This window comes from Stegostoma tigrinum, chromosome 31 (genome assembly GCF_030684315.1).
Source record: "Stegostoma tigrinum isolate sSteTig4 chromosome 31, sSteTig4.hap1, whole genome shotgun sequence".
NCBI lineage: Eukaryota > Metazoa > Chordata > Chondrichthyes > Orectolobiformes > Stegostomatidae > Stegostoma > Stegostoma tigrinum.
Genome location: NC_081384.1, coordinates 7,744,170 through 7,770,756, shown reverse-complemented (window position 1 = coordinate 7,770,756; position 26,587 = coordinate 7,744,170). Strand labels below are relative to the sequence as shown.

At 44.9% G+C, this 26,587-nt stretch overlaps 1 protein-coding gene across 4 annotated transcripts in view; it reads left to right on the top strand.

Annotated features, from left to right (window-relative positions):
* Nucleotides 1–26,587, top strand: part of LOC125466320 (plexin domain-containing protein 1-like) — a 432,462-nt gene that overhangs the window by 175,307 nt on the left and 230,568 nt on the right. For all 4 annotated transcript variants that reach the window (XM_059638864.1, XM_048560676.2, XM_048560675.2 and 1 more), the window contains exon 9: nucleotides 8,949–9,030. In XM_059638864.1, coding sequence (XP_059494847.1) covers nucleotides 8,949–9,030 — 82 coding nt within the window. The remainder of the gene's footprint in view (nucleotides 1–8,948; nucleotides 9,031–26,587) is intronic.

The following is a 26,587-nucleotide window of genomic DNA, read 5'->3' as shown; positions in this document are numbered from 1 at the left end:
CATGTACCCAACCAGAGATCTTTTAAATGTTGTAATTGTGTCAGCCTCCACCACTTCCACTGGCAGCTTGATTTATACATGCACCACCCTCTGTGTGAAAAAGTTGCCCCTCAGGTCCCTTTTAAATCTTTCTCACCCTCACCTTAAAACAATGCCCCCGAGTTTTGGACTTCCCTACCCTGGGAAATATTCCTTGGCTATTCACCCTATCCATGCCCCTCATGATTTTATAACTTCTCTAAAGTGTACCCCTCATCCTCTGGCACTCCAGGGAAAATAGGTCAGCCTATTTAGCCTCTCCTGACACTCAAACCTGCCAACCCTGGCAACATCCTTGTAAAACTTTTCTGAACCCTTTTAAATTCAACAACATCATTCCTACAGGATTGCTATTTAGCGCATTGTCATTGAGTCATGCAGCATGGAAACAGACTCCTCGGATGAACCAGTTCATGCTCGATATAATCTCAAAATAATCTAGTCCCACCTGCCTGCTCCTGGTCCACATCTCTCTAAATGTTTCATACTCATGTAACGATCCAAACGTCTTTTAAACATTGTAATTATACCCAAATCCACCAGTTTCTCAGGAAGTCTTCTCAATTCTTGTATCCACACTTAAATCCAGACAAACATATGGTAGAAAATTTGTCGGTGCTTTGGACAAATGAAAAATACTGCAGATGGTATCAACCTGTCTTGAAAACATAAACAGAGGAAGGGGAGTAGGAGGAAGGACAAAAGGGAAAGTCTGCATTAGAGGACAGGAGAGTTTAAATGGTGAAAGGTTTCCTGGTACAAAAGAAACTGGTAGTGGATAAAGTAAAGAAACGGAAGATGAGAATTTCTGAAATAGCTTGGAATCGTTCCCCACAAGCCCTGTGGTGCAGCCCAGTTCAGGCACAAGAATCATTTCAAATTTCCAGATGGGAAGTTCCAAAAGTTTTCAAATTGTTGTTTAATCCTAGTGTGTGGGAAAGGAGTTTAGCAGAAAAGGTGGTTGATGATCAGTGGCAGAAAAAAACTCATTGCTCCTAACAAAGACACATCTCTGTGAGGAAGAAGGAATGTAGAAATAGTATAAACTGAGCATGGTTAACAAGTTAAGTTAAGGATTGTATCAAATTGAAAGAAAAAATTGCAACATCACAAAGATTGTAAGACAGCAGTTTGGGAAAGTTTTAAAAACCACGACAAGATGACCAAAATATAAAGAGGCAGAAAATAAAACTGAGGATTACCAGATCAGCCATGATCTCATTAGGCTGGGGTTATTTTCCCTGGAGCGTTGGAGGCTGAGGGGTGATGTTATAGAGGTTTATAAATCATAAGGGACATGGATAGGGTGAATAGACAAGGTCTTTTACACAGGGTAGGGAATTCCAAAACTGAAGGGCTTGGTTTAAGGCAAGGGAGGAAAGATTTAAAAGGGACCTAAGGGGCAACTTTTTCACACAGAGGGTGGTAAGTGTATGGAATGAGTTGCCAGAGGAAGTGGTGGAGTCAGGTATGATTACAACATTTAAAAGGCATTCAGATGAGTACATGACTGGGAAAGGTTTAGAGGGATATGGGCCAAATGCTGGCACATGGGGCTAGATTAATTTAGGATATCTTGTCAGCATGGACCTGTTGGACCAAGAGGTCTGTTTCCATGCTGTACAACTCTATAGCTCTTGTGCCTCTAAATGGTGAAGCAGACTTGATGGGCCGAATGGCCAACTTCTGCTCCTTGTCTTATGATGTCCAGGATTATTTTCCCACCCTGATGTAACTGTCACTTAGGCCTTGCCCATTGTCAAAGTGTCCAAGTCCTAGAAGATTTTCCTACCTTTGCTTGCAGCTGTTCGCATTACCACTATGTCTGTAAGGTGTGTCTAAGAACTACCTGTCTGACTTGGGGACTGAGGGCTATCCATCCACTTCACTGTGACAGGACCAGACTTGGACTCTGTTAATTGCTGTGCTGATCCCTTCTCAGGCCAACCAGCTGGATGCAATGATACAGTGCAGTCAGGCAGAGGTGATGTTGACTGTGCTTCTGCAATTGGTAATCTGTGAGTGCAGAAATTGTGCATTAGGTGACAACAAAATGTGAGGCTGGATGAACACAGCAGGCCAAGCAGCATCTCAGGAGCACAAAAGCTGACGTTTCGGGCCTAGACCCTTCACCAGAGAGGGGGATGGGGAGAGGGAAGTGGAATAAATAGGGAGAGAGGGGGAGGCGGACCGAAGATGGAGAGTAAAGAAGATAGGTGGAGAGAGTGTAGGTGGGGAGGTAGGGAGGGGATAGGTCAGTCCAGGGAAGACGGACAGGTCAAGGAGGTGGGATGAGGTTAGTAGGTAGATGGGGGTGCGGCTTGGGGTGGGAGGAAGGGATGGGTGAGAGGAAGAACCGGTTAGGGAGGCAGAGACAGGTTGGACTGGTTTTGGGATGCAGTGGGTGGGGGGGAAGAGCTGGGCTGGTTGTGTGGTGCAGTGGGGGGAGGGGACGAACTAGGCTGGTTTAGGGATGCAGTAGGGGAAGGGGAGATTTTGAAACTGGTGAAGTCCACATTGATACCATTGGGCTGCAGGGTTCCCAAGCGGAATATGAGTTGCTGTTCCTGCAACCTTCGGGTGGCATCATTGTGGCACTGCAGGAGGCCCATGATGGACATGTCATCTAAAGAATTGGTTTCCCCAATGTAGAGGAAGCCATACCGGGTACAGTGGATGCAGTATACCACATTGGCAGATGTGCAGGTGAACCTCTGCTTAATGTGGAATGTCATCTTGGGGCCTGGGATAGGGGTCAGAGGGGAGGTGTGGGGGCAAGTTTAGCACTTCCTGCTGTTGCAGGGGAAGGTGCCAGGTGTGGTGGGGTTGGAGGGCAGTGTGGAGCGAACAAGGGAGTCACGGAGAGAGTGGTCTTTCCGGAAAGCAGACAGGGGTGGGGATAGAAAAATGTCTTGGGTGGTGGGGTCGGATTGTAAATGGCGGAAGTGTCGGAGGATGATGCGTTGTACCCGGAGGTTGGTGGGGTGGTGTGTGAGAACGAGGGGGATCCTCTTTGGGCGGTTGTTGCAGGGGCGGGGCGTGAGGGATGTGTTGCGGGAAATGCGGGAGACATGGTCTAGGGCGTTCTCAATCACTGTGGGGGGAAAGTTGCCATCTTTGAAGAACTTGGACATCTGGGATGTGCGGGAGTGGAATGTCTTGTCGTGGGAGCAGATGCGGCGGAGGTGGAGGAATTGGGAATAGGGGATGGAATTTTTGCAGGAGGGTGGGGGTGAGGAGGTGTATTCTAGGTAGCTGTGGGAGTCGGTGGGCTTGAAATGGACATCAGTTACAAGCTGGTTGCCTGAGATGGAGACTGAGAGATCCAGGAAGGTGAGGGATGTGCTGGAGATGGCCCAGGTGAACTGAAGGTTGGGGTGGAAGGTGTTGGTGAAGTGGATGAACTGTTCGAGCTCCTCTGTTCGATGTCACGATTGGACATCGAGCAGTTTTTCTGCCGCCTTCGCCTCCATGCCTACTTCTTCAACCGGGAGCTTAACCCTCCCTCCACTGACCCCTTCACCCGCTTCCAACACAAGTCCTCCTCCTGGACACCACCCCCAGGCCTCCTACCCTCCCTCGACCTCTTCATCTCCAACTGCCGTCGAGACATTAACCGCCTGAACCTCTCCACCCCTCTCACCCACTCCAACCTCTCCCCCTCAGAACGGGCAGCCCTCCGCTCCCTCCGCTCCAACCCCAACCTCACCATCAAACCTGCAGACAAGGGAGGCGCAGTGGTAGTATGGCGCACTGACCACTACATCGCCGAGGCCAGACACCAACTCTCCGACACCACCTCCTACCGCCTCCTCGATCATGACCCCACACCCGAGCACCAAACCATCATCGCCAACACCATTCATGACCTCATCACCTCAGGGGGCCTCCCACCCACAGCCTCCAACCTCATTGTTCCCCAACCCCGCACGGCCCGTTTCTATCTCATTCCCAAAATCCACAAACCTGCCTGCCCTGGTCGACCAATCGTCTCAGCCTGCTCCTGCCCCACCGAACTCATCTCCACCTATCTGGACTCCATTTTCTCCCCTTTGGTCCAGGAACTCCTCACCTACGTCCGTGACACCACCCATGCCCTCCACCTCCTCCAGGACTTCCAATTCCCTGGCCCCCAACACCTCATCTTCACCATGGACGTCCAGTCCCTATACACCTGCATTCCGCATGCAGATGGCCTCAAGGCCCACCGCTTCTTCCTGTCCCGCAGGCCCGACCAGTCCCCCTCCACCGACACCCCCATCTGCCTAGCCGAACTCGTCCTCACCCTCAACAACTTCTCTTTTGACTCGTCCCACTTCCTACAGACTAAGGGGGTGGCCATGGGCACCCGCATGGGCCCCAGCTATGCCTGCCTCTTTGTAGGTCACATGGAACAGTCCCTCTTCCGCACCTACACAGGCCCCAAACCCCACCTCTTCCTCCGGTACATTGATGACTGTATCGGCGCCGCCTCTTGCTCCCCAGAGGAGCTCGAACAGTTCATCCACTTCACCAACACCTTCCACCCCAACCTTCAGTTCACCTGGGCCATCTCCAGCACATCCCTCACCTTCCTGGACCTCTCAGTCTCCATCTCAGGCAACCAGCTTGTAACTGATGTCCATTTCAAGCCCACCGACTCCCACAGCTACCTAGAATACACCTCCTCCCACCCACCCTCCTGCAAAAATTCCATCCCCTATTCCCAATTCCTCCGCCTCCGCCGCATCTGCTCCCACGACAAGACATTCCACTCCCGCACATCCAGGATGTCCAAGTTCTTCAAAGATCGCAACTTTCCCCCCACAGTGATCGAGAACGCCCTCGACCGCGTCTCCCGTATTTCCCGCAACACGTGCCTCACACCCCGCCCCTGCCACAACCGCCCAAAGAGGATCCCCCTCGTTCTCACACACCACCCTACCAACCTCCGGATACAACGCATCATCCTCCGACACTTGCGCCATCTACAATCCGACCCCACCACCCAAGACATTTTTCCATCCCCGCCCCTGTCTGCTTTCCGGAGAGACCACTCTCTCCGTGACTCCCTTGTTCGCTCCACACTGCCCTCCAACCCCACCACACCCGGCACCTTCCCCTGCAACCGCAGGAAATGCTACACTTGCCCCCACACCTCCCCCCTCACCCCTATCCCAGGCCCCAAGATGACATTCCACATTAAGCAGAGGTTCACCTGCACATCTGCCAATGTGGTATACTGCATCCACTGTACCTGGTGTGCCTTCCTCTACATTGGGGAAACCAAGCGGAGGCTTGGAGACCGCTTTGCAGAACACCTCCGCTCAGTTCGCAACAAACTACTGCACCTCCCAGTCGCAAACCATTTCCACTCCCCCTCCCATTCTTTAGATGACATGTCCATCATGGGCCTCCTGCAGTGCCACAATGATGCCACCCGAAGGTTGCAGGAACAGCAACTCATATTCCGCCTGGGAACCCTGCAGCCTAATGGTATCAATGTGGACTTCACCAGTTTCACAATCTCCCCTTCCCCAACTGCATCCCTAAACCAGCCCAGTTTGTCCCCTCCCCCCACTGCACCACACAACCAGCCCAGCTCTTCCCCTCCACCCACTGCATCCCAAAACCAGTCCAACCTGTCTCCGCCTCCCTAACCTGTTCTTCTTCTCACCCATCCCTTCCTCCCACCCCAAGCCGCACCCCCATCTACCTACTAACCTCATTCCACCTCCTTGACCTGTCCGTCTTCCCTGGACTGACCTATCCCCTCCCTACCTCCCAACCTATACTCTCTCCACCTATCTTCTTTTCTCTCCATCTTCAGTCCGCCTCCCCCCTCTCCCTATTTATTCCAGAACCCTCACCCCATCCCCCTCTCTGATGAAGGGTCTAGGCCCGAAACGTCAGCTTTTGTGCTCCTGAGATGCTGCTTGGCCTGCTGTGTTCATCCAGCCTCACATTTTGTTGTCTTGGATTCTCCAGCATCTGCAGTTCCCATTATCTCTTGTGCATTAGGTGGTCCAGTTTGAAAATAGACAATTTGGGACTGGAAGGATTTGTTTCTGGCGTTGTACATCAGTGGAAGGGACTCTCAGATGGAACAGTGTTGATTGATACCTTTAAAGCTGGCAAATATATAGGCAGCAAGAGGCCAGAGAGTCCTAAAGAATAAACAAAGCTAGAGATAATTGAATGTTGTGAGCAATATGATGGATTCCTTTGGTGCTGGGATTGTCGTGCAGTAGGTCTAGGATTTGTGGTGTGGTATGTAAGATATGAGTGCACCTGACTTAAATTTAGGTGCAGGGAGTAATTTTGCAAAACCTTTGCTCTGTTGACTGAGTGAGTGGCAATAGCCTGTAACGGAATGTAGATTTCCTGTGAGTCACTTGCTGGACTTTACCCTCGAGACCTAATGTTTGCATTTTTAAGGGAATTTCCAAGCTTTAATCCTTACTGTTGGTTTTATGACAGCGGTTTCTTTTTTGAAGTGGTAACTTGTGCCACCCCCTCATCTGGTCTCCTAAGAGTACAGATTGTCCTTTAGTGAGAGTGTTGGGAAGCAGACTCGTTCCAGACAAGTATGGCATTTCTTGTTTCACTCTTGAAATGGAACTGCTGGTGGGATTGCGGTCAACCATTTGTAACATGTCTCATTTTGTTAATTGTAGTGTTTCCTCTAGAGACAGCTGTAAGTAAAAAATACTTAAAACCTAACATTTTAAAAATCTACAACAGACCCCTTTGACTTTTATTCCTTCTGAACTTGGAGTAAACAGAATGTGAGAGTGAGACTTCCAGCTCCCATTATCTAATGCTTGCCCTAATGACTCATGTTGTCTTGATCAAACATGCTCACACTGACATTTGTTCATCTTTACTGAGCATTCACATGATTCATTCTGACAAAGTGTATAGTATCGCGGTAACATTCCTTGCATAAAGCGAGATTCTGAACTGTGTTAAATTTTATGTAGAGGGACTGAAGTGAAGGAGAAAGCTTTCAGGGAGGCTATTGGAGATGAGGGGATCGATGGGGGTGATGGGTATGGAGCGGTCAGTCGGTAAGGATAAATGAGGTAAGGGATGGCCACCAATGATGGAATGGAGGAGAAAGATGCCAAGGTATTATTTGCCTGTATTGCACACAAAACAATACCTTTCACTGTATCTTGATACATGTGACACAAGTAAAATCAAATCAAATCAAACAATTTGGTGATGTGGGAGCAGCAAATGTGCAGGGACTTAAGACTGATTCAGATTGGTGGGGGTACAGTGTGTCAAGGACATACACATCAAGGAAAGATTCACAAAGGCAATTTAATGGAGCATAAAATGGAACTGTGAAGGGAAGGTTATGGATAGTGACCATGACACCCAAGGGATTCTAAATAAGTTCAAATTTTGGAGAGCGGAAGCCAAAGAGGAAAGCTGTTTACTATCTCAACCCCCTCCCTCTCCCTGTCTCTGTCTCCCTGCACCTCTCTCTGTCCCTCCTCACTCTCTCTCCCCCCTCTCTCTCTCCTTCCCCCTCACTCTCTCTTCCTGTCTCTCTCTCTCTCCCCCCCTCACTCTCTCCCTCTCAAACAATCTCTTTCACTCTCACTCTATCTCTGTCTCTCTCACTTCCTGCCCACCCTCCTCCCCCCATGCCCCCTCTCAGAGGGTCGTGTGCCTTTGGAGTTCTGATCATGAAATAAGTGGTGAACGCAGACCCCTGTATCATTTTAAGGCAGGGGCAGGTAGATTCTTGGAATATGAGGGTGGGGGGGGTGGGGTTTGGAATGTTGTCAGGGATAGGTGGGAATGTGGATTTAAGATTATAATCAGATCAGCCATGTTCAGTTGTTGGATCGCTGGTCTGTGATGCAGAGTGACATCAATAGTAGGTTCAATTCCCACACCAGCTGAAGATGCCACGAAGGACTCTCCTCCTCAACCTCTCTCCCTTTCTCTGAGGCTTGGTGACCCTCAAGTTAAAGTCACTACCAGTCATCGCTCTCTCTCTCGTTAATGAGACTGCAGCTTCTGCGATTATGGTGACTTTTTTTGTATTCATTCATCAGAAGTGGGTATCACTGGCCAGGCAAGCATTTAGTAGCCATTCTTAATTGCCCAGAGGGCAGATAAGTGTTAACCACATTGTTGTGTGTCTGGAGTCACATGTAGTCCACATGGACGATAGGCTCCTCTCCTAAAGGGTAATAGTGAACCTGATTGGTTTTCTTTGACAATTAACAGTGGTTTCATGGCCATCATTATATCTCTAATTCTAAATTTTATTGAATTCAAATCCCACCATCAGCCTTGGCAGGATTCAGACCTGGGTTTCCAGAACATTACCCGCGGTCTCTGGATCAGTAGTCTAGCAATAATACCACTAGGCTATCCCCTCCCCTTGCATACCTTTATTAAATGGCAAATATTGGCCTAATTCTGCTCCTTGACCATACGTATTTGAGTTGGCAATCCTCAGAATGATATAAGCACAGTCTCTGCATTGGCAGAGGAAGAGCTAGATCTGAAGGCGCACATCTGAGACCCTGAAATAAATGGTGCTGCTAATAGGAAGGAAATTCAGTTTCAGGTGGCAGCCAAGAAGCTTGATGAAGTCAAGGCCAGAGACATAGAAATGTGGAGGGGATCAGCCAGAGTGTTTAGCTTAAATTCTACAGACATTAAGCTGGAGAACATTCCATCTCATTTATGAAAGCTTTTTGCATCAAAGGTCTATAGCGGAAGAAGCTGATGTTTTGAAGCTCTCTCTAACTCAGTCATTTAATGATTCCAGGCTGGTTTTGGGCAGTTTCCTTTTGACTATTAAAGCTCTGTAATTAATTCCAGGAATTCTGTACTGTTCTGACTGCTTTCTCCAATAATTCACTGAATTCAGACCATCATTTCCTTTCTTTGTTTCGCAGTGTGTTTGCAGCACCTGAGTTGTAATGCATGTGTCAACGCTGAGGTTCGATTCAACTGCAGCTGGTGTGCTGTTCTTCAGAGGTGAGGCGACCTGACATGTGCACAGCTCACTTCAAACCCAAACAGCGTTTAGGAAGAGCACTTTCTATCAGGGCACACTGCCAATATCTCCTCTTCTAATGAGAAAAGCATTACCCGTTTAGAGAAGAAATAATCTTTGAAATGCTCCAAGCTCATCTCTCACTTTGGGTCTCTTTCAAAGTCATTGGGCAAAATTGGCAACAACCATGTGGAGAGACCTGCCCTTCATTTAGTGGGAAACAAAAATAGAGATTGCTGGAAAAGCACAGCAGGTCCAGCAGCATCTGTGGAGAGAAATCAGAGTTACCCTTTCAGGTCCTTTTTGGCTCCCTCTGATTCCTGTCCACAGATGCTGCCAGTCCTGCTGAGCTTTTCCAGCAATTTCTATTCCTGTTTCTGATTTACAGCATCTGCAGTTCTTTCCATTTTCTTTGCTTAATGGGCTTCACTCATTTTTACTTATTGGCCTGGTAACCAATCTGGAAAGGCCCAGCTCATACTGGACAGATCCAAAAGGCTCTCCTAGGATACCCTTTACCTTGATGTTGATGAAAGTAGGAGAAACAAAGGAATATATTTTTGTGGCACCTTTCACACTTTCAGGACTTTTTTTTTACGTGTACTGAGATACAGTGAAACATGTTATTTTGCATGGTGAATGGTACTGTACATAGTGCACCAGGGTAGAAGAACAGAGTAGAGAATACAGTGTTACAGCCATAGAGAGAGATCAGAATTAACATTTGAGAGGTCTGTTCAAACGTCTGCCAATGTCTGAAGGCACTTTGCAGCCAATTAAGTACTTTCAAGTTTAGTCACGATTTTAGAATAAGTAATGCAGCAGCCAGTTTGCACATAGCAAGCAATAATGAGACAGTGGTTATTGGTAGAGGTGTGAAAGTTGGCCAGGCCATGAGCAGAATTTGCCAGCATTTTGTCGAATTGTGTCACGGGACCTTCAACATCCACTCGGGAGGGCAGGCAAGGATTTGTTTGAAAGACGGCTCCTCTGACAGTGCAGTCCTCATGCTACAGTTCACCTGCAGTGTGAGCTCAAATCTCTGAGTTGGGACCTGAACTTCTGCCTCAGCCTAGAGCACTATCAAGAACACAGAATGGCCCCTCACTTTTGGCTCCCCTATCACCTTGTCAAGAGAGTTCAGTGGGCTCTAGATAAACATTTTGATCAATGAGAGGACTCTGTCCTTTTAGACAGGAATGGTTTCTGCCTTTCCCTATTCCTGTGGGAATCTCACCGTAACTAATGATCCTAGTGGTCTTTTTGCTTAATTATGATTTTATTCATGATTTGATTGTGCATTTTAATCCTGCAGGGTTCCTCTTGGAACTCAGATGGTATTAAGTTAGCAGCAATTGAAGAGGGAGAAGGAGGTAATCAGTGTGTGTGGGGGGCAGTGGAATGGGGCTGTGATATTTCTTTCAGTGTGGCATCTCGGGTTATGCCTACACATGCTGGTGTGCAGTTTTAAAAAACGTCACTCAGACATTCTCAGAGTTTAATCATGTTATTTGCGTATCATTCTCTTTAAATGCTCATTTGTATCCAACGCCACTAGTTCAAGTATAAAATCTCTTCAGTAGCTCAATGGCTAATGGCACCTTCCATTTTGGATTTTGAGAAGTTCTTGCTCTCTGGGCTTTGATTGATGTCAGTCAGCTTAGTAGTAAGTTATCTAAAATCAACCCCATATCTCCTGATTCAAACAGAGACCAAATCAATTTGTATTTCCATTTCCACTGGCTATGTCCAAGAGTATGCGTGCTGTTGTTAACTCATATTAATTATTAACGTGCTCTCAAGCCTACAGGGTTTATCTTTCTGGAAGCACCTTGGTTTTAAAACTTGTATCTTTTTTTTCAAAACTCTCATTAACCATGCCCCTCCTAAAGTCTGCAATGTTTGGAAGTGCCAGTGTCGAACTGGAGCGGACAAAGTCAGAAGTCACATGACACCAGTTTATAGTCCAACAGGTTGATTTGAAATCACAAGCTTTTGGAGTATTCCTCACTTCACCGGACAAAGGAGCAGTGCTGTGAAAGCTTGTGATTTTCAATGAACCTGTTGGACAATAACTTGGAATTGTGTGACTTCTGACAATACCTGCAAACTCTTCTAACCCACAAGCTGCTGCAGAAGTCTGGCCCTCCAAGCTGGAACATCAACCTATCATTGGTAACTATATTACCAGTTGCTTAAAGGTTAAGCCCTGAAATTGCCTCTGTAAACAGGCCTGTGCCTGTACCGAGATAACTAAGTGTGGAGCTGGATGAACACAGCAGGCCAAGCAGCATCTTAGGAGCAGGAAATGATGAAGGGTCCAGGCCTGAAACGTCAGTTTTTGTGCTCCTGAGATGCTGTTTTGCCTGCTGTGTTCATCCAGCTCCACACTTTGTTATCTCGGATTCTCCAGCATCTGCAGTTCCCATTATCTCTGTGTCTCTACCTCATTTTTTTGTATTTATTCCTGGAATTGAATGTCATATAGCCCATCCATAATTGCTAGGAGGTGAGCCACCTTCTTGAAACACCATAGTCCTTGGGATGTTGATGTATCCCAATGCTATTAAGGAGGAAGTACCAGGATTTGGACCAGAAACAGCGAAGAAAAACCTAATGGTGAGTGTTTTGAAGGGGAACTTGCAGGCGGTCATGTTCCCAAATATCTGCTGCTTTTGTCCTTCTAGATAATGAATGTTGTGGGTGTGGAAGGATCTATCAAAGGAGCTGCCATTTGCAAGGTGGTGTGGCTTCCTGGATTATCTGGGACCATTCTGTACCTGAAGACCAGTTTCCTGTTTCAGATTGACTCTTACCAAGATGCTGTTCATACTGCCCTTTGGTTTTGTTCTTTGTGCATGTGCAGTACATCTCTGCATGTGTACACTCTTTTCGGTGACCTACTTTATCGTCCTCGTCATTCAACACTGTCAGGTCCGATGCTGAGTTGAGGGAAAATGTCTTCACCCAGACAGTGATGAACCTGTAGAATTCTCTGCCACAGAAAGTGGTTGAGGCCAAGACATTGTATGTTTCAACAGTAAGTTAGAGGTAGTTCTAAGCGCTAAAGGGATAAAAGGGTTTGGGGAGAAAACAGAAATGGGGAACTGAGTTAGAAGATCAGCCATGATCATATTGAATGGTGTAGAAGCTTGTAGGGTCAAATAGCCTACCCCTGCTCTGATTTTATGTTTCCATGTTTCCAGACACTCCCTTAATTTACTACCCAAGAGTTATTCATTCTTTAAGACACTCCTTACAACCTACCTCTTTGATCAGCTTGTCCCAAGAACTCCTTTCATAACTTGACGTAAAATGTCAATTAAAAACCTTCCTTTCAAGGGTTTTAAGACATTTCAGTAAAAGCATGAAGTATATCCGAGTTCATAGAGTTATGGTAAATGGATTAAGATGAGGTGCTGGAAACCAGTCAAGCATTCATCAGCAAACATCAACCTTCAGGAGAGGCTGAGGAAGAGGAGAAGTTGGGAGAATTTTGGTGCGTTGCTGTTTTTCTTCCCCTGTGTTCTTGCTATGATTGTGCATTCTCAGTTCAATGCCTTTGAAGTTCTCGGTATCTAGTTCCATCTTCCATTCCTCATTAGATGTCAATTATTTACCTACCGTGAGCAGGATAAGTACAAAGTCGATGAGTGTGAGTTAATACTGTTACTTTATCAAACTGAAAATGATCAAATAAACACAGAATCAGTGCATTAAATCACTTCCTTCACACTTTAATAACATTGTCTTACCTCCAGTTAGAAAGAATTACAAAGCGTTTAAGTCCAACATAAAACCACAGTCTTGACCATGCCCATCTAGCCTGCTGTACATAGACACCATTAAGGAAGTTAGATTAGAGTTTCAACAAAACAATACGAGGGATTAGAGGTTTAAATTACAAGGATGTAAATATGGCTGCATTCTATAGTGGAGGAAAATTTGAGGGTGTGATCCAATCATGGTGTTGAAAATGCTATAAGGATTTACAAAGGTGGGTAACAGAGAAACTTTTTCTTCTGGTAAGGCAATCAAATAAAAAGGGTCAAAATCTTCAAACTTGAAACCAGGATGTACTTTTTCACACGAAGTGAAAGTTTGGTCCTCTGCCCTCAAAAAGCTGTGGATTCTGGGAGCTTTCATGGATGGGATAAAGTTATTTATCAGAAGTTTTGGAATTAAGGCAGCAAAGTTGAGCTGAGTAGCAAGTTAGCGACGATGACAGTACAGTCTGAGGGGCTCAATGGTCGCATCCTGTTCCTATGCTTCTGTTGGTGAATGAATGTAAATTCTGTTATCCAGCTCAGAATGGATACAAGGAATAAACAAGAACAGAAGTTGCTGGAAACACTCACAGGTCTGGCAGCATATGTGAAAAGACATCAGAGTTAACATTTTGGGCCTGGTGCCCCTTCTTCAGATACAGGGAATTACTGTAACACATTCCCTGCAAAGATGGTGTAGCATAGCCCATTCCCACACAAGCTAAGAATAGTGGCTGCTGTCTATGATGAGCACCAAGCACCTGAGGGCAGTTTGTGTAAAAATACTTTGTGGACTAGGAGCCTGAGTTCACAGACGTTCAGTTCCAACTTTGGATGTAGAGTCAGAGAACTTGCTGATATCTGGATGACTCGAGCAGAGTAGACCCAGACCCTGAGGATCCTAAATGTTTTCACATTGAACACTGTGGTCATATTGCTATAAGTGACGGTGACAGATGGTGCATTGTCAAACCAAGCTTTCTGTTAGCATTGAGTCCCGTCCCATAGCTTCATTCTCATCTCTCACGGAACAGACCAGTGCAGCTGTCGCTACAGACGGCAACAGGAATTTAAAGGAAAGCTTATGAACTAAATGAAACCAAAATCAAAATCATTTCTGCCCATAGGGTTGATACCAATGAGTGATTACTGACTTTGCCTGCCCTGTGTTGTAGCATGTGATTGTATTTCTTACTCAAGTTGTCATTATGCTCCAAAATTAAACATTGAAAGAAATTTCCAATTAGAGAGACAGCTGTGGCCATCCAGAATGTGCTCTTGTCTGTCTCCACAGCTTGTCATTTTCTTTATCCTTGCATTTCTTTCAATACTTTATTAATACATTTTCAGTCAGAAATCCACCTCCATCTTATGGTTCTTTCCCATTTCATCCACTTCATCATTTTCTGTCCCTTGTCCATACTTTTGCATTCTTTCTTTCTCTCCCTTCCTGTCACTTACTCCCTGACACTCTGTTTATACAAAGTGTTAATTGCTGTTTTTACCTTTCTCTTTCATTTTCTTACCCCTAATTTTTGCTTTTAGTTGCAGTCTCTTATTCTCTCTCCTTTAACCTCTCCCTTTGTTTACCTCATTATAAGTTTTTCTTGTCTATTTCTGTTGTTTTTCTAATTTTTCTTGCTTTTCTAATTTCTCTTGCATTTTTAGTTTCCCTTCCGTACTCTCGTTCTCTCTCTTAGTCTGTTATTTACTCACCTCGTTGCTTCACATGCTCCAAAGTCTTTAATTCCAACATATTGTTCCTTATTTACAAAACCCTCCATAGCCCCGTGCCACTTTGTACCTGAACTCCTCTACAGTCCAATGACCTGGCTCATGGTTTCATCCCTTCCATCTCTGGCTTTCTCCGTATCTCCCTCCTCCTGTTCTACAATCAGTGATAGATGAACCGGTTTTGCAGTCAGGAAGACACCATTCTCTTATAAAAATGGAATGTGAGACTCGGATTCAGATGTCACATCCCTATTTTCAATAACATTATATTTGCCAGCAGGGGAAAGGGAGCAGGGTTTGATTCAGTCAAGTCGATGACCCAGCTTAGAAGAGCTATTGAATTCACTACTAACAGACCCCATTTTGAGAGTGTGGGAGTCACCAGGTCTCTTTTAGGACCATGATCTTAAGTCTTACAATTCTCCATTCTTAAAACATGGAAGAAAATAACTGAAACTGCCCATGAGTGTTAAAAAATGTCCTTTATTAGATTGCTATGATCGAGTGGCTGTCTGGCCTACGTTAGATAAAAATGTTGCCATATCTGGGCAGTTTTAATTGATGCCTTTGTTGATATTTCCAAAGGGTTAGCAGTGTGTCAAAATGAACGCTTGGCTGAGTTTCAAAAGCTCAAAATAGCTAAGCAGAGACTTCTGAGTCTACAGTATAATTGAAAATTTAAGGAGATTATGAAAGAATCAGTTTTTTTTGGTATAGGTCTGAAAAGAAGTTTTGTTTTTCAATACAAGATTAGTCACCTAAGATTTAAGACATTGAATGGATCTCATGAAAGGATTTTTTTGCCACCCAGCTTCTGTGAGTGAGTGAGAGACATATTAGATATTTAAAAATGTATTTTTATTTCATCTCCACATGGCTGCTGGATTCTACCCTTCTGGGCACTTGTGATTGGCTATGAAAATTGCATTCAGAGCCATGAGTGCAAGTGGGGTGTGATTTGGCATTGTAAGGCTATTGGGGGTAGCATAGGTGTAGGGGATATGTGAGAGAGCATGAATAATGCATTCCAACAGTTTGTAAAACAACAGGGACAAAGTCCTAGAGAACTAAGACAGATCTATCATCAGCCTGCCTCTGGATTCACAATCACCAATAACTGCACAGAAAGAACAAAGAACAAAGAAAATTACAGCACAGGAACAGGCCCTTCAGCCCTCCAAGCCTGCACTGATCCAGATCCTCTACCTAAACCTGTCATCTATTTTCCAAGGATCTGTATTCCTCTGCTCTCTGTCCATTCATGTATCTGTCTAAATACATCTTAAATGACACTATCGTGCCCAACTCTACCACCTCCGCTGGCAACATGTTCCAGGCACCCACCACCCTCTGAGTAAAGAACTTTCCACTCATATCTCCCTTAAACTTTTACCCTCTCACCTTGAAATTGTGACGGGTAGTAATTGAGTACCCCACTCTGGGAAAAAGCTTCTTGCTATCCACCCTGTCTATACCTCTCATGATTTTGTAGACCTCAATAAGGTCCCCCCCTCAATCTCTGTCTTTCTCATGTCCATAATCCTAATCTACTCAACCTCTCTTCATAGCTAGCACCCTCCATACCAGGCAACATTCTGGTGAACCTCCTCTGCACAGTCTCCAATGCATCCACATCCTTTTGGTAATGTGGCGACCAGAAATGTGCACAGTATTCTAAATGCGGTCAAACCAAAGTCCTATACAACTGTAACATGACCTGCCAACTATTGTACTCAATACCCCATAAAATGAATGAAAGCATGCCGTATACCTCCTTGACCACTCTATCGACCTGTGTTGCTACCTTCAGTGTACAATGGACCTGGACACCCAGATGTCTCTGCGCATCACTTTTCCCCAGTGCCTTTCCATTGACCACATAGCTCACTTAGGATTTTTTTTAAATAATTCATTCACAGATGGAAATATTCCTGGCCAGGCAGCATTTATTGCCCATCCCTAATTGCTCAAAGGGCAGTTAAGAGTCAACCACATTGCTGAGGATCTGGTGTCATATGTAGGCCAGACCAGGTAAGGATGGCATTTTCCCTCTCTAAAGGACCTTAGTGAATTAGATGGGCTTTTCCAACAATTAACAATGGATTCGTAGTCATCAGTAGACTCTTAATTCCAAATGTTTAGCATCTACCGCGGCGGGATTCAAACCTTGCTCGCCAGAACATTACCTGGCTCTCTGGATTAACAGTCTAGCAATAATGCCACGAGACCATTGCCTCCCCTTGCTTCTGGAGTTCATTGGTGGATCCTGCAGCCACAATAATCTGGGGTATGGAGTGGTAGGTTGGGGGAGGAATAGTGAAACCACTGAATGTTTGAGATGATGGATGCATCTCAGTTAAGTTTGCTGCTTTGTCCTGGATAGCTTTGAGATATATTTTCTTGGAGCTGCAACCATCTAAGAAATTGGATGTTAATCAACATCGTGAATGCATTTTCAGCACTGTTCAGTACCCCCATCTGTTGATTGACAGATCAGTCAGCCATTCAGAAGCTCAGCTTTCCTGACATTACTGCCAAGAAAATAGAACTGCCAACTTCCGGTCATTTCAAAAGAAGCTGGCAGCCAGAGCAAAACTGAAAAGGGAGTTGTCAAAACCACATGTAATTTCTTTTAGACAGTTTAAACAAAGTGAGGACATGTTAAAACTGCAAAGTATTTGGAACAGAGGCGCAGGTCCAAATTAGTTCATTCTTCATCATTCAAACAACTGAACAGCCATTTAATCTGCCAGAACATATACCAGGAAGCAAGTAGATAGACACTAGAAAATTTAAAAATTGATGAAGCATTGTCTGTAATACAAGCAAATCCTAATTGGCAACAGCCAGATGTGTTGTCATTAAGAAGAAGCAGATGTTAGCCTGTCTAAAAATACTGACTGCAGATAAAATCTAGCACACTGCCATTGATTATACCATATTGTTTTGTTTCACTTGTTGCTATCATTCTGATCCACATGGCTATCCCTGTATACTCCAGGGAATAAAACAGGTGAATAAGTGCACAGGTCATCACACCCTATGAATTTATCAAAGCCTGCTACTGTCTCATCCACCGCTATATCCATATTTACAGAGAAATTCAATTATTTCTCAAAGATAACTTATGCACGCTAAATTGCCCATAGTGCCCAAGGATGTTTAGGTTAGGTGGGTTGGACATGGGAAATGCAGGGATAGGGGAATGTGCCTGGATGCTCTTCAGAGGGGTAGTTGTTGGGCTGAATAGCCTGTTTCCACACTGTAGGCACTCTATGATTCTATATAGTTCCCTCACATTCAGGTGTCTGCAAATGCTTTACAGCACAGAGTAGGAGAGAGAAGGAGAAATAAAGATACTCGAAAGCCAGAGGGAAGTGAAACTTCTGGGGAAGGAGACAGAAATGCAGAGTTGTTGAGGGAGCATGTCACAGATGCTTGACTGAAGGAGCAACCTCAGATGAAAGGATGGAAGAAAGAGAAACAAACCAGAGTTTGTGAGGGTATGTTGGTGGGCAGCGGAACCTCCTGTTTTCTGTTAGCCAGCCAGTCTTCATTCCATACTAATATGTTACCCATTATACCAGCGTGATCTTATTAAATGAGGGAGCAGGCTCAGGGGAGGTGCCTAATTTGTAAGTTTATATGTTACGAGGGCTGATTTTCCAGATTGGTAGAAATATGCACACAGTGCATCAGAATCTGGGCAGATCACAAGCCCAGAACTTCTGATGCCTCTCTTTGTCTGGGGAGCATGGGGAACTCAGGAGCACATCTTATCGATCAGGAAACAGTTTGTACAACCTCACCCGAGGCTTCAATGTCCTCAACAAAGAATACCAGAGAGCAAAGAACATCAGCATGATAACAACTCTGTGATTCGCTCCTGGGGAGCTGAATAACTTGTGGGTGTGAGCAATAATGGCCTTTGGACTGCTGCGAGGGCAGATGGTATGTCTTCCTCTCCAACAAAATGCCCAAAGACTGAAGACAGCCAGTTTATTTTCCCTCACCTGTTGTCGTAAGCTGTCAACTTTCACCATATCTGAGACAATTTGTAGTTAGTACACCAGGCGCCTATGCCTCTCGAAAAGAAGTGAAGAGAGTCTAGAGAAGTGAGATTGAAGAACAGAAAATCCTGGCAAACAAAAGGATCATCTCAGCAAAGCCTGTGGATTAGGGCCATTGAACTGCTGCCAGTTTTTATTTTCCCTTATCCATAACGCCAGTGTTGTTTTGTCTGTCTGTCTGTGTTTCACTGTACGTGTGTGTGTAATGGAGTTTTAAGAGGGGGACGGTTAGAGTTTTGACTAGAAGAGTGATATGCTGACTATTCATCGTTTTTTATCTGTGGTTAGAGTCTTTATTTCTAATAAATAGGAGTTTAATTAGGTACAAAAACCTGGCCTGTATTTTATTTGCTGGGTCCACCTGGCCAGTAAGTTGGAGAATGCAACATATTTTGATTAAAATCTTGTTAACTTTTGTGACAGCTTCAGGGCTAGCGAGACCTGATTTCCAGTACACTACCCCAGGGAGGTGTCACAATGTTAAGTCATTTGACTTGTATGTTTAAATGGGATTAACTCTCATTCTTCTAAACTCGAATAGATTTGGACTCAAGCTTTCCTCAATGAGAAACCTCCTCATTGTAAGAATGAGCTGGGTGAACCTTCACTGAACTGTTTGTTTCTAATGCAGTAATATCCTTTCTTAAACACAAAACAAAAACTGTACACAGTATTCCAGATGTGCTCTCTTCAATTCCCTTTAGCTGGAGCAAAACATACACACATCTATATTCCATTCCCCTTGCAATGAAACATCAGCATCCCATTTGCCTTTCTAATCACTAATAAATCTCACAGGGTATTGAAAGTATTCTATAAAATATTCTGTTCACTTCCCTCTCTTCACTGAGGGAGTATATCAACTTGATCCTTCGATCCATTGAAAAACCTTCTAAGTCATGTAAAGAATACTCTGCAGAGGTGTGTGAAATTGACCTTTGATGCTAATGCCTGTTTTAAACCTATAAATCTATGATTTGAACTCCTTGTCGTTCAATAGGTTTTGTGTTAAAACCTTGCCAATTTTCTTCACTGGGAACAGGAATCAGGTGTAAACTGTACCGCCCCTGCACTGCCACCCACATTAGCTACCACTGAAAACTACGTTCACTCCAACAGTGAGGAGGGAATGCAGAACAAAGCAAAATTAATTAAGGAGAACGACAAGATATAATGGCCAAGAAAGAGCATAGGATAGAGAAAGGGGAATGTGATGGGGAAAGTCAAGATGGCAGAATATTTAAGCGCCAATTTTATACTGGAGATTGTGGTGTGAGATCGGATTGCACACTTGAGAAGAGCAAAAGTCCTCTGCTTGTTCACATTGTGAAGAGCCCCAGACACTTACACAAGTCTACATCATTATTGCAACATTGGAATATGAGACTCAAAGTGACAGGCCCATAACCATATTTATGTTCTACACGAACCTCTGCCATGTTTTCCCCCCTCCACCTCTGGTATTTCATGTAACCTTATCAATACTTGTCTATCCTCCTTCATATACTTAGCCTGTTTTCCTTTAAATACATAAATATCATTTTCCACAGCTACTCCATTTGGTAGACCTAGGCTTGGGCTGTTAAGTGGCAACTAACATTTGCACTACACTTTTGCAATTCAATGACCGTCTCCAGCAAGAGAGAATTGAAAGATATTCTCTCCACATTCAATGACATCACCAAGTCCCTCATTATCACCATTCTGAAGTTACCACTGACCAGAAACTGAACAGCCATACCAAAACTGTGACCACGAGAGCAGGCGAGAGGAATTCTTTGGTAGTCACTCACCTCCTGACTCTCCAAAGCATGCAAGCCATCTACAAGGCACAAGTCAGGTGTGTGATGAAATAATCGTATCTCGCCTGGATGGGTGCAGCTCCAGCAACACTCAGGCAGCTTGACACCATCCAGGACCAGACAGCCCACTTGAATGGCACCACATTCATGCTAAATTGTTCTGTTGTGTCCGGGGATGGGCAGGCTAGGTGGATTAGCCATAGTAACTGTAGGGTAATACCATAGGGTTTGGGGGTTTTAGTCTTTAAAGGGTCAGTGCAGACTCGATGGGCCAAATGGCCTCCATTTTCACTGTAGGGATTCTATTACTCAATATACACTTTCCCTTCATCACTGCTCAAAACTGTGACAGTATGTATCATTGACAGGTGAACTGCAGTCATTCCCTAAGGCTGTTTAGACAGCACCTTCCAAACCTATGACTTCTACCACAAGGGCAGCAGGTACATGGAGCACCAAGCTCCCCTCCAAGCCACCCAACATCCTGACTTGAAAATATATCTTTCTTCCTTTACGGCCACTGGTCAAAATCCTGGAATTCCCTCCTAAATGCTACAGTGGGTGCACCCACACCCACATACTGCATTTGTTCAAGAAGGCAACACATTACTACTTTTTCCAGGGCAATTGAAGATGGGCAATAAATGCTGGCCCAGCCAATGTTGCCCACATCCCATGAACTATTTTTTAAAAATTCCATTCTCACTGCTCTCTGGATTTAAAAAAATGTTGCTTCCAAACCCTTCTTTCGATTTGTTAGTGCTTATTATTAATTTATAGTTACTAGTTTGGACCTCCCCCAGCAGTGGAAACATCTTCTCTACATCTAAGCTGTTAAAACCTCTTCAAAGTATTCAACACCTCGCCACTAAAGTACCCCTCAGACTTTTCTTTTTAAGGAAGAGTAACTCATGTTTTTTGAGCCTTTCCAATTAGCAATAACCTCCCAGCTCTGGTATCATCCTTGCAAATTATTGTTGCACCATATCTAATGCCTCCATTTTCTTTTAATTGCCCCTGCACTGTTCACAAACATCCAGTAATACTCCCAGAAAAGGGACTGAGGACCATGCCATTGGACAGACCCAAGTAGTTTTCTGGTGACCTGGGTTCAAATCCTGCCACAGTAAATTTGTGGAATTTGAACCCAGTGAATATTTGGAATTAAGAATCTCATCATGACTACGGTTGATTGTCAGGAAAAACCCATCTGGCTCACTGATGTCCTTTGGGAAGGGTAACTGCTCTGCCTACCTGGTCTGGGTTACATGTGACTCAAGCAATGTGCTTGACTCTTCACTGCCCTTTGGGCAATTAGGAAGAGGCAATAAATGCTGGCCAGGCCAGTAACACCCACATCTTTTGAATAAAAAACTTCCGACAAATTTATCTGTTCTTATTTGCTTGAACCATCAAGACACGGATGTTAGTGAGAAGAGATGCTTTGTAAGTTGTTTTTTGGGAGGATATTTGTGACTGGGGTGGGAGGGATGGAGAGGACAGTCTCAGACTCATACTAGAAATATCAAACAGCGGCGAGCTGCCAGAAGTTATTATCATCAGTATGCTGCAAAACAGCTGACAGATGCTCGCAACATTTTAACTTTGGGCCTTTTCCATCAGATGCTCTGATTTAAAAGGTGCCATGGAGAGACAGGGAATTTTGAGCAGCTTGGGTTTGCAGTCACGTGTGCTGAGACTTCATCTCTCCATGTTTCAAATTCCACCAGCACAGGCAAGCTGGCCTTCAGGTGAATTCATAGCAGCCAAAGTATTTCAGGATTGCATAGCATTTTGATTTTCAAGTCATCCATCAAATCTCAATGGAAATCCATGTTGTTTTCAAGAATATGTGGCGACCTCTCCTGATGGCTCTCTCACTAAATGCATGGAACTGAGCCAGGTGCATCAAGAATATCCAAAGGACCCTTGTCTTTGCACCAATAGGATTGGATGGAAGTCTTGCACTTATATAGTGATTGTCAGAACCGCTCTTGTGTCCAAAATGTTCAATATCCAAAGAAACACTTTTGAAGTGAAGCAACCAATTTGCACACAGCTAGATCCCAGACAGTGATGTGATGTTAGTCAAGAGACAGTTACTGGCCAGGACACCACAGAGCCACTGTTGGTCTTCAGATTGCATCTTGGGAGTGAGTGTTAGGAGAGCAAACCAAGAGTCCTGAGACGCACTCTGGTCTGACCCATGAGGCAGATGCATGTCCCTGCAAAGCCTGGCAACAGCATTACAATGATGGGTGCCAGTGCAAAGTGTAGTGGTGAGTGCAGGACTGAATTTTAAGTGGGACAGAGTTGTGTCATGAGCATGAGGAGAGGCTGATACTTGAATGATGCCAACATCTGCAGATAGCTGTAGCAGCACAGTGGCTCACTGTTTAACACTGATGCCTCTCAGTGCCAGGGACCCAGCTTCAGTTCTATCCTCGGGCAACTGTCTGTGTGGAGTTTGTGCGTTGTCCCTCTGTCTGCAGTGGGTTTCTTCCGAGTGCTCAAGTTTCCTCCCATAGTCCAAAGGTGTGCCGGTTAGGTGAATTGGCTATGGGAAATTGCCTGTAGTGTCCAGGGATGTGCAGGCTAGGTGGATTAGCCATGGGAAATGCAGGGTTACAGAGATAAGGTAAGGGAATGAGTCTGAATGGGATGTTCTTCAGAGGCTCAGTGAAGACTCAATGGGCCGAATGGCCTGCTTTCACACTGTAGGGATCCTAGAACAGGGTGTATAAGCAGTCACTGCCAATGATTCATGCCCTGAGATGTTGGTGATTGCTGTCCAATGTGTAGCATCCAAATACTCACACCCACTCTCCGGTCAGGAATTGTCTCTGCCAGGTTGCTATCTGGTGTTATTGGGTGATTAGGAACCGGCATATCAATTAGACAATTGAGATTAGGTAATAACAGCGTGCTAGTGATGCAGAATGTTTACACATAGGTCTCTCACTTCTCAGTCAGCAAGTTCTCACCTCACCGTTCAACACTTTGCTTTGGGAATTAGCCATCTTCCCCTCTCTGCTCCAAGAATTTCCTATCTGCCAATCATCCCTTATTATCCCAACTGACTCCCCAATGCCCACACCACTCAGGGATTGGGAAGGTTCCACCTGGGATTTTCTGCCTTTTGCATGAAGTGTCGAGAGTTTAGGGTGGGTAACCTCTCAGCTCCGACAGTGAGGAAAGCCTGGCAGATCAAGTGCCAGGCACACCCTTTGGAGCCTAATGATGGGCAAATTCACCAATCAGGGCGTTGCAGCTGAGAAATTCTGCGCCACCCGAAGCAGCCAGCCAATCAGAGGCTAGAAGCCCACTGGGAGCCTGCGGAAAGCCATCAGAAGCCCAGGCTACTCCGCCATGAAGAGCATCACATGATGGAAGGGAAGTCTTTTCTTTTGGAAGTGGGGATCACAGGATGTTGGCCATGGGAGTAGTGAGTCAGAGGCAACTTAATGGGGTGGCTTTCAGTGTCTCCCCCTCCTCCGCAATTAGTGCCCCAAATTTGCCCCAGATTGGGGAAAATGGAGACCCTCCAAACAGGCAGGTCGGCTGGGAAAGCCACCATTTCCCTTGCCTGTTGTCAAGGTAGGTAACCAAGCATTTAATAAGTTCGGATCCTTAAATGCCCGTTAGATGGTCATTTTTCGGCATTAATTGGTGGTGGGTTGGAAAGATTGCCCGTGGAGTTTTCTGGCCCAAACTATTTGCTCAGGTGTCAGGAAAAGGAGTTGGGGTGGGGGGCACAGTTAAGTCTTCAATGGCAACCCGTTTAAGGGCCTAGGCCCGAAACGTCAGCTTTCCTGCTCCTATGATGCTGCTTGGCCTGCTGTATTCATCCAGCTCTACACCTTGTTAACTCAGATTCTCCAGCATCTGCAGCTCCTCTATCTCTGATCACATACTCTTCCTGCCAGCTGCCCCCATCTCTTTTAGGGAGGGGGAAAATCCTGCCCATGGTTTTAAATTGTATTTGGGACTCTATGCATAAACCTACCAGTTGAAACCACAGAGCCTCTGTTCGGAGCACTGATAGGGTAACAAGTTCGATTAATTTCGGAAACTCCAGTTCTCCCTTCTGCAATTCTCTTTCAAACTGTGGTCACACTCCCAGAGTCAGTGAGTGATGCTTGCTTGCCTGCTGCCACCTGCTGAAGATCTTAGTTTTATACAATGTCTGGTGCGTTCAGGCAGAGAGTTTCACCACATCAGCAAGAAAGACCCTCAATCTCTCCAACAAGAGCCATTCACAGCATTTATTTCCCATTCCCAATTGTTAAAAGCCAACCACATTTCTGTGGGTGTGGAGTCACATGTAAGTCAGACCAGATAAGGATGCCACCAGGGGTTTTTTTAAAAACTAAAATTGGAAGTGTTTACAGTGTCATCATTAGACTAGCTCATTTTTGTCACAGATTATTTTTCTATTGATTTCACCAAGCGTTGTGGTGGGATTTGTCCGTAGTTAGTCGCATTAATGGTATGCCATCACCACTATGGGATGGAGGCAATGGGCTGAGAAGGCATTACATTTGCTGAAGCAAAATCAGAAGTTGCTATCAGGTCTGGCACCATCTGTGGAAAGAAAGCAGAGTAACTGTTTTGGATCTAGTGACCCTTCAGAATATTACGTTGTCTGACCTCTGTATTCTCTGGGAACTTCCTTTTGGCCAGCTAAGCTATATAAATGCAAGAATAATTTATTGCACACACCCTCTGATAGATGGGTTACCAAGTCCACTTTAGTTTTCATTACCATATTTATTTACCAATGACAAGCAAAATTGGATTTAATGTAAATCCTAAGTCATAGAGTCATACAGTTGTATAGCATGGGAACTGACTGTTTGGTCCAACTCGTCCATGCTGAGCAGATACCCGAAATTAATCTAGTCCCATTTGCCAGCATTTGACCCATATCCCTCTAAACCATTCCTATTCATGTACCCATCTAAATGCCTCTTAAATGTTGCAATCGTCCAGCCTCCATCACTTCCTCTGGCAGTTCATTCCATGCACGCACCATCCTCTGTATGAAAAACTTGCCCCTTAGGTCACTTTATATCTTTCCCCTCTCACATTAAACCTGTGCCCTCTAGTTTTGGAGTCCCCTATCCCAGGGAAAAGAAACAAAACCAGATGTTACTCAAAAAGCTCTGCAGGTCTGACAGCACATGTGAAGAGAAATTAGAGTTGACCTCCTGGGTCCCGTGACCCTTCCTCAGAATCTGGGAAAAAGACCTTGGCTATTCACCATATCTGTGCCCCTCATGATTTTATAAACTTCTATAATGTCACCCCTCAGCCTCCGATACTCCAGGAAAAATAGCCCCAGCCTATTCAGTAAGAGGGAATAAATGGCCCTCTACTATCAAAGTCAAAGGCAGAGAGATGCATACAATGAGGAGCAGTGGTGCAGATTTGAGTTTGAAAAGCCTGAGATTATAGCAGGAAGGAGCAATGGACAGGCCCTAATCCTAAGGTCCGAGACCTTGCAGTAGATCAAGCTGGTGAAGGTGAGACTGGCAGATGGTATTATTGTCATGCTGGTAGAACTATGAGAGCTCAGGAGGTAGAAAGATCAGAGTGAATGATCATAATATCAATAAAAAGGAACTTGGAGCAATTACAACAGAAAAGAAAGGTTGGAATTTTGAACTCTGGTTTCAACTGTTGAGAGATTTTTACTTTTGTTCAGCCAGTCAGATGGCATCTCATCTTCAATACAACGGTGAGCTTTTGTGGGCTTGATCAGCTCTGAGCTGTTGGCAACTCCTGCTGCTTTTCAAAGCAGTTACCATGGCAACATTTCTTAAAGTCTGATTTGTGTTTCCATTTTGTCACTTTTGTTTTGTGCACAATGAGTGGACCAGGGCTGAATTCCTGTGCCAGGAAAATTAACCCTGCTCCCTTTTACAGGGGTAAAACATTTTTAATTGCTTAATTGTCTCCCAACTCCCAGTGCCATTCATTTTCCAGATTACGACATGTTGTGTCTCCTTTCATGTAATTGTACCAGACCAAACTTTTCTGGCGTGTGGCAAACATTCCAGAACCACTTCTGGTTCAAACCAGTTTTGTTTGGTTCACGGGACGTAGCTATGAGAAAGTCCTGTTAATGTGATGTCATCAGCAAGCTAGGATTTCTTTTATTTT